At 41.0% G+C, this 14,429-nt stretch overlaps 1 protein-coding gene across 5 annotated transcripts in view; it reads right to left on the bottom strand.

The window, feature by feature from the left end:
* The window catches only part of LOC130211677 (adhesion G protein-coupled receptor L3-like), a 198,328-nt gene that overhangs the window by 135,371 nt on the left and 48,528 nt on the right, over positions 1-14,429 (bottom strand). For all 5 annotated transcript variants that reach the window (XM_056442598.1, XM_056442600.1, XM_056442601.1 and 2 more), the window contains exon 3: positions 1,541-1,762. In XM_056442598.1, the coding sequence (XP_056298573.1) occupies positions 1,541-1,595 (55 nt within the window). In that variant the 5' untranslated portion in view covers positions 1,596-1,762. The remainder of the gene's footprint in view (positions 1-1,540; positions 1,763-14,429) is intronic.

Genomic DNA, 14,429 nt, shown 5'->3' with positions numbered 1-14,429 from the left:
TGCTTTTGGTTCCGATGGTGTTTTAGGGGAATAGATGTCTAGTGAGACGACAGTTCACACTTTTGAAAACGCAGCAGTGAGACCCAGATTCACACGGTTAGCTCTCGAAATGCTTCCACACTGCGGGTTTGACACTGATGGACTGACTGTCGTTAAAACTGACACCTATAAGGAAAGCACAAGAGGAGGAACTGAAAGAAAAATGGGGCGAAGGAAATTCTTATAGTAAAACTCAAAATCGACCAGCAGGTGTATGCCCTTAGGTCGCATCATTTAATGACGTCATATTCATACGTCATATTTGTTACGTCATATTTGTCGCCCATACCAGGAAGGCCAGTCGGTGAAAATATTGTCAAAGGTTGGGGACCGCTGCCCTAGAGACCACTTATGTCATGGGTGCCATCTATGCAGAAAATGTAATATTTCTTTTCTTTCTGGTATTCAAAAAGTGATCAAATAAGTAAGTAAGTTCAAACTAACACCAAAGATGTGTTGTTATTTCTCATCAAAATGTTTTTTAATTTCAGCTCCACTTTAAAACTGCAACCTATATTTCTCATGGTCATATTTCTTTGTGTCTCTCGAATGTCTCCTCCAATGGTCAATGGAGCCCTCTAAAGAGAAATGCATGACATACTGCTGTCCCCTGACCTCTCTCTATTGAACATTAAGGCAAAACTAACGATACCGGAAAGCTTGCCGTCATTAGCACTTGATGTTGAACTCAGTTGTCTCAGTCCTGCATAGATATGGCAACATAAAAAACATTTAATTAGCTTGAAATCTCCCATTAATAGTTTTAACCATATCCAATTAACATTGCTATGGGTTATTGCCCCACTCCTGAAACTCCCTATATCCAAACCCTGCTTGATTGTGACCAGTCGCCCAATGAACACAAGCTCTTCCATACAACCACAAGTTATTTAATCGGAATTTAAATGAGTTCATTTAGAGTGCCTCTGAAACAATTCACAGAAGGCCAAAGGGAAATGCTGCAGCGGTCTCCGTTTACTTAGAGGTATGAAAAGAGAGTGCTCACAACTTAATCTTGAGCTCTTAATGTGTGAAATGATTAAAAGAAGTCCTTCTGTGATTCTCAGTGCGATTCTCACTCTACAAAAAATGAGCCACAAAGCCAAAACGGTGTTAATGATTCTTTGAAATCAAAATGTAGTTAATTTCCGATTGCCAGGAGAGCGGGAGACAGACAGGAGGAAGAGGGACAGAACTCAAAAAAGATCGAAAAAGAAGCAAACAAGAGAATGCAAAAAAGAAAAGGTGGAGGAAAACAAATGTCCAGGTTCCAGTTTAAGAAGTAAAAAACTGCTAATTAGAGGGAGTAGATAGAGACGGCAAAAGAACGTGACAGACGTGAGTCAAAGGCTTTTATCTCGTCGAATCTGGCACTTTGATGTCAAAAAGAGGACATTCTGATACGGCTTCAAATCATGCCACAAACTGCAATGGCATGTTGATGTCCCCACATCTGCTCCACATAGACACAAACACACAAGCTGTAATGAGCCAAACTCACCCAGAGCGGCTGGTGAGAAGAGGCTGGCGAAGACGAGCAGGCGTGCGGTCCACATGGCCTCCTCCTCTTACCGCCCGCTGCTGAAGGTCCCAGTTGAGTTCAGTCTTTTGAGAGCAAATGCCCGAATCGGGTGCTTCCTTGATGGCACGGCTCCCTCCACTGCGCCACACTTCCTACAAGACCACAAGTCCTGTTGCTCTGGTGCAAGATGCCGTCCAAAATCTGTCAGAGTAAAAAAGAAGAAAACATACATGTTAGCTGAACAGAAGCCTTTCAACGAATGGGAACAATGTGTCTTTTCCAGTGAGAAACACAACAGATGGATGCACCATGGCTTTATCATCCTCGCACTCGGGCCCTTATGGCATCGGGGGTTTCAAGTTGTCATAAAGTGACATGAAGCAAGTTGCTCAATAGGCTGAACTCATACCGGGGTGAGATCAGCCAAGCACGAAGACAGTGCGGACCACAACATGTGTTTTGGATATTCTGTTGTTTGCTCATCGATGTGTTAACTCTTCCAACTTACCGGCAAATTACACTCACAGAGAGACAAGCCGAGGCAATGAAGTGCTGTTTTGGGCGGCCAACTCTGTGTGTGTATGGAGCACATGGTTTTACCCATGGGCTCCAGATTGTGTGTATTCCTGCAAGGCCCGACGGTAATTGACATAAAAAAATCGGCAGTGTTTTCCCTTTCCCGTGGGCAGGAACAATAACTTCACTGCTGGAGTTTTTGCACCTGTGAATGTATTTGCACGGACTCTGACATGACTACTGTGCACACAGGCACGAAATGGCTAACGAGATCTACTCTGAAGAGCCGAGGGAGCCAACGCTTCCCTTGGTCTCGTCACACTGGCTGAGGTCTTCCCGATGGTTCACATGAAATGAATTCAAAGAACATGCATATGGTGTGGGCTTTTGACTGCTGTGAGATCAACACTTGATGTGGATGTGTCATTATTCATAAAATAGTGTGTGAAAATGTATGAATATAGAAACTGTTGGATGAGGACAAAACAAGGTTGTATCTATATTCTGATGACATTCTCTGATGGGGATGATCCCCATCAAACCCATATGATATTACGGTTAAGTCAGCTTTAATGATTAGGTAATCCAAACCCCGTCATTATCCACCATCAACCATGATCTCCTGCAGGAAACTAATCTCTGCAAAATGATACAAGCCAAAGAGAGCGCACAGTGCCACCATCCTCTACACAAGCCGTAACATTGCCCATCAGGCATTCCATACTGCATTTCACATCATAGGGAGGTAATCCCATTGTAGGACGTCAGAGATGTGGGGTTACAAAAGGTCAAAACATGAATGGGACAAGGCACTGGGGAAGCTGACTGTCATCAACATCTCAAATATACCGAAGCTACATTTTAAATACACTTCTATCTTTTCTATGTCACCATTCAAAAATCATAGATCATTTTTGTTTGCATATATTATTGTGTTTAAGAGATATATGTATGTATGTATGTATATATACACTACCGTTCAAAAGTTTGGGATCACCCAGACAATTTCGTGTCTTCCATGAAAAATCACACTTTTATTTATCAAATGAATATAAAATATAGTCAAGACATTGACAAGGTTAGAAATAATGATTAATATTTGAAATATTAATTTTGTTCTACAAACTTCAAGCTCAAAGGAAGGCCAGTTGTAGAGCTTATATCACCAGCATAACTGTTTTCAGCTGTGCTAACATAATTGCACGGGTTTTCTAATCAGACATTAGTCTTCTAAGGCGATTAGCAAACACAATGTACCATTAGAACACTGGAGTGATAGTTGATGGAAATGGGCCTCTATAAACCTATGGAGATATTTCATTAGAAACCAGACACTTCCACCTAGAATAGTCATTTACCACATTAACAATGTAGAGTGTATTTCTGATTAATTTAATGTTATCTTTATTGAAAAACAGTGCTTTTCTTTGAAAAATAAAGTCATTTCTAAGTGATCCCAAACTTTTGAATGGAATACATTATTGCAGGAATAATCACATTTAAATACACTGTCCAAGCGGCAAATTAGACCTGAAGTTTATGCTTCACGAAAAATGTTAAATTGTAGATACCGACTCAAATGGACGCACAGGCAACAACATGCTGGAAATATATACTAGACATGACAGCCTTTCACTGATTAACATGGTTTGCCTTTTTGCATATTTAATATTTGTTTTCCAGGTTTGCACCCAAAGTGTAAAGAAAAGTAGCAGAGATAGGGACTGTTTGTTTCCGCTGCAGAAAACAATGAGTGCTTGTAGCTCGCTGTGGGTGTGCATGTCTCCGTGTGTGCGAGTGAGACGATACGTGCCATATCTCACAGTATAACCGATAAAGCAGCAACGACTTGCACGGGTGTGACTTAGAAATTGTCATATCAAATTAAAAACACTTCACTATCACAGACATTAATTTGCTCTCAAAAGAAATGTGTGGGCTTAGGTACAGGATCTGGTATCAACCGTTAAAAAAACACGTCAGAAAATACATATTTATGAGAAGGGCTTGGACCCGGTTCAGAACGGGAAAAAAAGAAGCGTTAAAAATGTTTTAAAAAAAGACTAAGCAATAGTCCGGCGTTGCCAACTCGTCTTGTATTCCAGAAGGAGCCGTATGATGCATTATGGTACTGACGTTTCAAGGGTACTCACTCTGAGGGGGATTTAGGATAACTCCCTTAGATAAGTTGGCCAACATTTAGCAGCGACCGCAGCTTGTTGTCAGCCACATCAAGGAGACTTCTTCATTACCGTCTCCATGTCTCCTGGAGAACAACTTTTTTCTAATCAGTGATGTTGTTTTTGTTACGTCAGTAATCATGCGCGTGCCAAGGGGCGCAGATGAAACCTGACGGATCTAATTAATTTACCTTTCTATCCAGATAAAGCTAAACGGAGCAAGGTGATCTAGTAACGGCAATACTTGATGGCAGGTAAAATATGATGCCTCGCAGCAATCATGTGACTTGGAGAAAAAGACAAATGGGAGGCAAAGGGGGTTAACCCTCCTGTTACCTTTACATTTACTAACATATTTTACCCTCAGGGTCAATTTGACCCCAGCAATTAAAACCTCAAGAATTTTTTTTTGAATTCATATTGTTTCCCAAGTTTAAGTGTGAGGTACTTTATGTTTGTTTGTTGACTACCTAAATAGCCCTTTAAATATATAACAAAGTTGATATTTCTTATATGTTTGACACAGTGAAAAACAGCCTGGGGTCAAATTGACCCCAAAGAACGCCGACATTAAACATTGAATGGGGTCAAATTGACCCTAAAGGTAACAGGAGGGTTAAGGGAGATGAAACCCTATGTTAGTTTGGTTTAAGTGGGATCCTCAGTTGAGGCTCCATTCAAGGGGCTTCGGACAAATTTAGACGAAAAACGCGAAAGAAAAAACGGTGGAATTTTTCTCACATGTAAATGTAAATTCACATATATTCACTATTCCTGTGTGGTAATATTGCAAATGACAAAAACACCTGTAAGGGTGTTTGGAAGATGATTTACTACTCAACACCTCCCGCCATCTTGACATTGACAACGCTCCCGTGCTCCTCAAATATACTCTTTTCACGGCAGCGATATTGACATGAAATGGCAGGCAAACACCGGTTTAATGAATGAAATTAATTAAGAACCTGTTCAGTGAGTCAACATGCACAATAGGCCTTTTTCACAGCAGCCATTTTTGACACGTCATGGCAGGGTAAACACAGATGTAATTAATAATATTAATTATGGTCCCGTTTCATTTTGGTGGTGTGCATGCTGGCTGTGACACACACAATAGAATGGGACCGTAGTTCATTTGATCAGTTTATCGATGTCTACCCTGCTCCGACGTGTCAAAATGGCTGCTGTGTAGAAGGCCCACAGCAGCACCCCGACCGTCTGACCTGAAGGGAACAGATGGATAATTAGTATCTTTGGTAAGCCGTTTGTTTACCCCGTTATAAAATATGTAATGCTGTAATCAGGCATGATGTGCTTCATCAATCACACAACACCTGAAATCAACATTTCACAGGAGGGCAAGCTGGAAAACTAAATCAATTATTTTCAAAATCAAATGAAGAAAATCGTTATATGCTGTATACATTGGCATTTGGTTGAAGTACCTGTCCCCACTGTTGCGCAACTTCTCTCATGGAAATGTGTTGAGGGCCATTTCCTTCTGTGTATTTTATACAAGCCCAGGTCAGCCTTCTCGCTGTACATCGTCTCTAGCTGCCTTTTCTTACCTTCTCAGACTCCTGAGTGAAAGAGAGTTCGCTAGACATACAGTATGTCCATTGTTTTACATGCTCTTTACATCTACTTTTCATATTTAAATACACAACTACCAGTTTACATACGAGTCAGTGTCTCTTCACTGGGATTGCTGAGCAGCATCACAGCTCTGCCTCTAGATTAGAAGAAGTCTAATCCAGTCTGTATTTAAAGGCATTACAAACTGATGATTATTGGGAGTACTATTTTGTTTAACCTTTTTTTTACACTTTTCAATAACTATAATGCATTACTCTTTTACATAATTTTTTTTAAATATTTAATTATATAATAATTAACACTCAACTGTGTATAATCCTATTGCCAGACTCTGCATCCATAGCCATATAACAATAGGTTATACTAATGTGTTAGATCACAGTTTACCAATCACAGTCAAGATATCATGCAATACAGGATGTTTTTACTCTATTGCATGATATGCAGAGGTGCAACTAATGATTATGTTCATGTTCTAAATCAATTACCGTTTGACTTATAATATGTCAGAAGAACATAGTGAAAAACGTTCATTAAATTTCCTCAAGCCCATTATTTTTTGACAGACTACAAATCTTCCATTTTTAATCCAAAAACAAAGAACAGCAATACATATCTTGAGAAGCTGTACAGTTACCAATATCAAATTGATCATCAAAAGGTTGCTCAAAAAGTTTAATTTGAAACCTATTAAATGACACTGTTATCTTTGTAACCCGAAATGAAATGGTCAAATCCCACTGGTGCACTTCACCATCTGAGGGCATTTCTCAATGTTCTCTTCCTGACCCGAGGAAACCAAATCTAATTGTTATTAACGCAGAAAAATGTCACACAATGCGTCTGCAACAAAGTCAAACTTGATCCTCGGTGTTATCCGATGGGGACGTACTAAGTATGCTGTTGCCAGTCACGCCTGCTTATTGCCCTCGCACATAACACTATGTAATGAAGTGGGATCGCGTTGTTAAATACCATGTCTCTGATTTTCAACTGTTTCATGTCTAGATGCGTATCACCCCAGTGAGGGGGGCTTGGTAATATTCATGAGACAGACAGTGTGTTCATGCAGATGAAGTATCTCATAGAAAATGAATATTAATCACGCACATCGTCTGCATACAGTGTGATAGATGAGCACTCACTCGGTGAGCGGAGATGAGCTGAGATGATTAAAATTGAGGTGATCCATTCCTTCTGGAATTAAAGATTTTTTTTGTTCCCCTTTGCTTTGGCTTCCAAACCTCGCTGATGGTTTCCAATTGAGCGGTCAATGTTATGATACTAAACCCAGCACAAATGTCAAAATCAGACTTTGTAATGCAAGTTGAAAGGTGTGAAAAAAAACTGAAGGTAAATGGAGAGTGCTGCTTTTAAGTCCCGGTGTGCATCCCTGGAGCTTGACAACGTGAGCAGCAAAGCGTCCACTCTTACAATTGGTTTTCCACAAGGGAGCCCAACACAGCGAGCCAGTGACAGCCAGATAATAGCGCTAACTTTCGCCCGCACAGTGTCTGAATGGTCCTCTACTATCGGCTTGTTGAGTGTGACTGATGGCTCGGGTTAAATAATGGGAGCGTCCCTCCTCCCTTCCATGCGCATAAAGGTATTGCAAACCCTCCTGACACACAAAACACTTCCCGACTTCAAGACAAAAGAAACACAATCCATTAGAGGAAATGACTTGCAGAGACAATATAGACAAAACCTAGCTGCAAAAATAAAATAAAACAAATTGTCATTACAAATATTTAAGAGTACAAAGGCATACAATAGGAATGGCTTCCATTCCCACAAAGGAGGAGATAAAAGCAAAGGATTGAACGGCCGTAGAGTTGGGTGAATTAATGCAGACGGATGCATCGTTTAAAGGAAGGGCAAATCTGCCTCGAGACGGTTCTCCATTATAATGCAAAGCTCAGACACTCTCCATTTTCCACGTCTTCCTTTTCTATCCTCCCTCTCTTTTTCTTTCAGCATATCTTGCCAAATGCAGCGCAAACGGATCCTGAACAAAGGAAGAAAGAGAGGAAGAGGCGCGGTAATAGTCACGACAGGAAAGACAAAATTTGGTTAAGGGAGGGACGTAAAAGATTAAAGGAGGGAGGATAAGAGGGAGGGAGGACAGAGAGATGAATGGGAAATAGACAAAAATGGATTCATAGATGATACAAAAAATGTTTTTATATAGACGTGATATTTGAAGGTCATGAACATTGTAGTGCGTGAATCCAACAAACAACCTTCACTTCAGCTGCTGTTGCTATAGTGCAGGGTTATTCAATTAAAATTCAAAGAGGTCCAGTTACTGAAATGACTTTCCAGCAAAAAACAAACCTTAAAATGCCTGAATTTAATTAAAGCCTATCTCTACGCCTATCAAACTAAATCAATATCAATTCAACTATTTACTCAACCAATGTACCAAAATACATAATTTGAGTTTTCCATTTTCTGATGCTTTATACTTATCCAACTCCACAAGAATAGTTACTTTACAGATAATTATTATTCACACAAAATATAAATCAACTAATACATGATGTATACCCAGTATAAAGTATTTTAAAGTATTTTAAATTAGCTCCACCTTTACCAACTGTAAAATTAAAGTGCCGTCCAAATTGTATGGTACTACAAGCTATCTTCAATATTAATTAATACACTGAAGTATAAGGCTTAGACAACAAGTAAAATCAAACAAAACAAAAGTGCCTCTCCTCGAAAAATTGCAAGCAGAGCTTCTCTTTTGTTCTTTTTTTGTCTACTTCCTTTCCTGGAGATGAAATGGGCCCGTCACCGTCCTGCGGGAGTCAGAGACGTTCTTATGCTCATCGGCGAGCCAGGTTTCGATATTGTATTGAAAGCTGGCTCTCAGTCAACACCGTGTGCATCCCAAGCTGGTCAAGGTGTTCCGCGTTACTCTCTGCCTGAGCAGGAACAACAGCCTCAGGTAGCAGCCGCATGCACTGCATGCCGTCATCTCCCCCAGATCTCTCTTCGCGGTTGTGCTCTCAACCCGACTGATCGCACGTCGAGCAATGGATTCGATCGGCTAAATTGAGTAAAATAGTGCCGTATTAACTGGATTAGCTGCACTAAAAACACCCTGACCGAGTAAAGCACCAAACCTTGACTCGGTCAAGGTCCGGACTACCAGTTTGTGTTGCCCATTACAGTGGCTCGGGTGGGCAGGTTACCATGACAACAAGGCACGTGCACAGATAGAGCCCTAGTGGTGCTCAAGCACCAGCCCTTTTGCCCTGGATGAGAAAAGTGCCCTTTTTGCTGGAGCCCACTTTTTTCATTCATCAGTATTTAAGAATAAAAGTTACTCTCTCTGTCATCAAGTCCCCCCAAATGTGTTTTAATATCCGACGGGGCATTTATTTGAGTTCTTGTGAGAATTTCTCCCCGACATGCTCCCCGGCGCTCACGAGCCCCCCCCCCTCCTCCACTTCCTCCTCCGCGCAGTGCTCCTCGCGCCACCAAACGGGTGCACCTCCTTCTCCTCTGACCCGCAGCACCAGACAAACAGGTCATGACGGTGTTGACGTTGTTTTGTGATAAATCAACCACAACATTAGCGCTGCTGAAAACATGACATCACAACTGGTCCGACGTTTCCTAAAAAAAGAAACAAACAAAAACTCACGAAATCCGTGATTTCAAAGCCTTGTCCAGCTGTTTACTGACGTTAGTTATGTTTAGAGAATAGAGAGGGAGAGAGAGAGACGAGAGAGAGAGAAGAAAGGGAGATAATTCTTATTCCGTTCTATTTAACGGGCTAGTCTAGGATTTGCGTGGCCAGACTGAGAAAAAAAAATCATCAGGCCTCTCTTGTTCAGAGGGCCGGGCCAAATGTTTGAGGACCACTGCTCTTGGCTGTTGATGTCTCAATATCGCTCATTTTGAAAATGACGTAAGAGGGCAATACGGATCCGTATCAGACCAGCGAGGAGAGCAATACATGGCTGGCATGATGATCCATTAGCCAATCAGAAAGCTTGTAATGTTGTTGCTATATAATAATTCATCTTTATTCATAAAGAAATAACTGTCTAATCCTGCCCCGAGGAAACGCAGGTCGAGGACAGCATCATCAGTGTATTGCTGCTAATGCTTCAACTCTTCAACTTTTTTTTGGCATTGGGTGCCCTTTTTTTTGGTTTGAGCACCTGCCCCCCAAAATGTCTGTGCACGTGCCTGACGACAACCTTACCGGTTGCCCATTAATCACCTACCTGGAGCAATTCGCCTACTGTGCCCACAAACACTGCAAGTCATTATGTGGCCAGGCTTGATTAGGGAGGTCAGCTTGAAGGCCGCACATAACATGACTGCAGAGGCCTAAACTGCATCATGGCTCATGGCAAACTACTCCAAAAAAAAGGTATTTCGCATGGATTTCTTTTTAGACAGCAGCATCAATATATTGCCAATGTAATATGCTTACAAGAGCCATTTTCCCCGATACCAGTAGACAACATTGGCAGGGTTATGGATATGATGGATAGGTGAGCTCAGTCAGTCAAAACGTTTTTTGCCATGTTAGCACCATAGATCTCAGAGTGGCACTGTCCAGACTGAAATATGTGCAGCTATTTCATGGTTTGACCTTAAATTGACATGACCTGAAGATATTCGTGGTGTTCACAGGATTATTCTTGATAACGTGCGATAATGTGATGCCGTTACTTTTCATCGAGCTCAAAGTGAAAATTTCAACACCTACGAGGTCGATTAGCAGAATATAAATGTGCAGACCTTCACTGTTCCCAGACAATATTAATGACTTTAAGATGAGGTTCACATTTGTGGTTTTAAGTGAAGTGTCTCAGCAACTATTTGCTGCATGGCGATGGAGATTTATACAACCCTTGCTCAACTGGGATAGTGAACACTGTAAACAATAAACCTGTTTAAAATAAGCATGTCAACATGAGTTAAACGCTGCTGTGCCCATGAACAGCCTCACAGGGCAGCTGCCGAGGCCGAGGGTTCTAAACTCTGTGGAACTAAATCTGAATGAGCCGAGAATTGTTTCATTCTGATTGGCTGATATAATGGTTTGAGCGTACAGCTACGACAAACCAGCTCACAGTTTACTAGATGGTCAACATACGAGGACCACGTGAAGCCCTGTAACCGTGAGGAAGCAAGGAAACGCAAGAGGCACAGCCTTTCAAATGTTAAACAAAGCCCGTGTCTGGTAAGCATCTGCTCAAAAAATGCTTTGCTTTTATTTGTATTTCTATTTTACTTCAAGTCCCAATTCTTACTGACTTCATTAGCATAATCTTCCAATAGACACTTCACTCCCTGCCTGATCTGAGGAGAGAAAGGAAATCTCTCGCTCACACTCTCACACAAACACACACACACACACACACACACACACACACACACACAAACAGCAATTTAAGCTCAGCCTCTGTATCAGGGGTACAGCAAATTCCAATGTCAATAACACTGATCCCAATAGCGCCTGCATTTCAATATCTGATGCTGAGCCAAGTGCAAGGAATATAATGAAATCGTACAACATGAATTGCAGCCCATCCCTGTCTCGGCAAATGTGTTGCACATTTTTAACAGTTATGAGTATTATGCTTAATGCATTCAATACAGACCTGATTACAATGTTAAGTCTCCCTTCGATTTGGAAATCGTGTCTGTTTGACCACACATCGCAGTGGTACGTCTAGGTGGCTTAATGAGTGAAGAATAAGGGTTTCTGTTGGCAAGAGTGTGTTGTAAATGGTCTGGAAATGAGAGGTAGGACTGTGTCACGAGCAACCACAGTGGTCACGACCACAGGGAATTCAAATGGGTTCCACCTGGACTCCACTCACAGCTCAATTAGAGGCAGAGCGGGATGGGTGAGGAGGGGGGATGTGTGTGTGTGTGTGTGTGTGTTGGAAGGGGGGGGGGGGGTGTTGAACTCAGGTTGTGTGTATACTTTTGTATCCATCAATGTCCCCCAAATGTTCAATTCATACAGAGAAATTAAAAACTGCTTCGTGCTCCCATTAACAAAGAAACTGAAAAAGCAATCGACTGAGGAAAAGCAGACGGGCAAGTCAGAAACCAAATTAGGCAATTTATATCATTCACTACCGAGGAATGTTTTGTGAGTCAGAAAGTGTAATCATTTATTGCGTTTAAAATGTTTTTAAACACCGCCATCATATATAACCTGTCATGCCAGACTAAGCAAGGCTGTTGAAGCAAAACCCTCAATGTCATTGCTTATTAGTTAAACTTTCTCTTCCATAATCTCACTTTAAAGTCAGAGAAAAAGTCTCATTCACACTTGGGGCTTTCAACAAACATTTAGAATGCTAATATATATTAGAATAAAAGAAGAAGAAAATATTAAAATTTAAATAAAAAACGTGACAAGTGCTTTACATTTCTAAACCTTTATTTAACCAGGTGAAACCCATTGAGATTAAAAATCTCTTTTTCGAGGGTGACCTGATACTTTCCACATCCAGTGTGAACCTAGTCACATGAAATAACATTTTTAATTCTCCAAAAGCCATCTTAATATAATGAGTTACTCCCCGTCAGGAGCAAAGAGAAAGCATAATGAGTGGCCACTGCAGTGATCACTGCTACACAGAGAACACAGAGAGCCCGCTTGTTGAAGCTTAACAGTTGACATTTCCATCAAAACATCTTTTGTTGTTATTTATTGTGTGAAATGCCCTGGTCATAGCAATGTTCTGAATGTGCAAATATCAATATGAAAGTGTGAACGAATAATCGATACAGCAATATACTGTGGTGTGTTTGGTTTACAAGATTTTATTGATTCACTGGCACTAATACTGAAATTCATTCTTTTGTGATCATTTCTTTCTCCAGCTTTTTACCTCTGTGGCACTTTAACATGAACTGAAAAAATATACGATATATATGATTAATCCTGGCTCTACAGAAATGATTATCATACATATTTACTTGTAATACATACTACATTTCTGTAGCTGTACCATCTGTATAACAAATATGCTGTATCATGAATCAATGAGTCTCAACCTTTTGCTTTGCCCTTTAAAGTTAACAATTTCAGACAAGTGTTTTATAACTCTGCAAAACATTACTTAATCAGAGAGTTGGTCTACATTCACGTATTAATTAACTCATTTTTTACCTTAACAAACATAAATTAGCCTAACTGAAAAACAAGGGAGGAAAGGGGGAAGAACAGCACAAGCAACTCTTACCGCTCCTGTTTTTTTCTTTGTGGTCAACAATAATCAATTTCCGAGATGAATAACATGCTCTTATTTACCTGGTGTTAAATGGTAAATAATCCTCCAAACATAGTTGACACGGGGGGCAGAGGTCATGGTGTGAATCGCTTTGTTGGCATCTTTTGTACCTAGCAGCTTTTAGAAAATGCAGGCTTCTGAAATGCGAGAGCTTCTTTCGCCAAGACCTCAGTGACCTGGCTTTGGGGGATCAATTAGCGAGCAAGAATAAATTTGTGAAGCCCGAAACGGAACGCTGACTTTTAAACACAAAATGGTAAAATACAAAAGCAGAGGGAGATTTGATGCTACTAGAAGCTATTTGGAAGAAAAAACACACACAAGTAAACTAGTAAGTAACTGTCTTTGTTGTGGATACCGACACACTTCACAGTCAACCCCCACAGACCGCTGTGAAACCAACAGCTGCCAGCCTGGCAAAGATCCTATGAAGCATTTCCGAATCATTATGGGACAGGTCACCCCGAGGAGCCCTCCTAGTTGCCAACTATTCTTCCTTGATTCTTCAGAGACCAACTTATCACACAATGCTAAGAAATAACCATCTATAATTGGGCATTTTGTTCTTCCGAGCCACGGGGAAGAAGTGCCTGCCGAGGAACGTATGGAAGGAGTGTGGAGAGCTCGCAGGTAGTTGAGGTCCATCAGGCCTTACTCAGACTAGTATAGAAGGGAGTTTGATGAAAGTCTGATTGGTCTGGGCAAACATCCTCATGGGGTGTATGTCCGGACAAAGAGAGCAATACTCTCCTCTCGTCGAATCAAACGCTCCCAGGTCTGACAAATCACGGCTGATCTCGAGGTGCCTGCTCTTACCATGTGTTCGAAAACCCGATGTGATAGCTGGCGCCCCCGAGATTACATCAACCTCTGTCTAAATGTCTTCTGAATTTCAAGCCCCCCTTTACTTCTTCTTCTGCCTGATATACTTTTGTCCTACAGCCCACTAAGTACATTAGACACGATGTTAGTGACCACAACATAAAAAGGGAGGCATGACATTTGCAGCAGGATTGCATAAACTCCAACTAATGTCGTCCTTGTGTAATAGACTTAGCAGCATGGACACTCACACTCAGCTATTTAGAAGAAGAAGAAAAGCCATTTAGGATCTTCTGGTTTCATTTCACTAGATGCTGACTAATTCTAATGAAGTCATTTAGACTTACTTTGAAGAACAGATCTGCAAACACAAGGGATTTAATGAAGTGAATTGGGGACCACAAACAGGGAATTGCACTGACACCATGTTGATGCTGTTCTATCCGCTTTGTGTGTGAGGACGATGGGGGA

The sequence above is a fragment of the Pseudoliparis swirei genome, chromosome 21 (genome assembly GCF_029220125.1).
Source record: "Pseudoliparis swirei isolate HS2019 ecotype Mariana Trench chromosome 21, NWPU_hadal_v1, whole genome shotgun sequence".
In the NCBI taxonomy this organism is placed as follows: Eukaryota; Metazoa; Chordata; class Actinopteri; order Perciformes; family Liparidae; genus Pseudoliparis; species Pseudoliparis swirei.
This window is presented reverse-complemented; position numbering and strand designations above follow the sequence as displayed.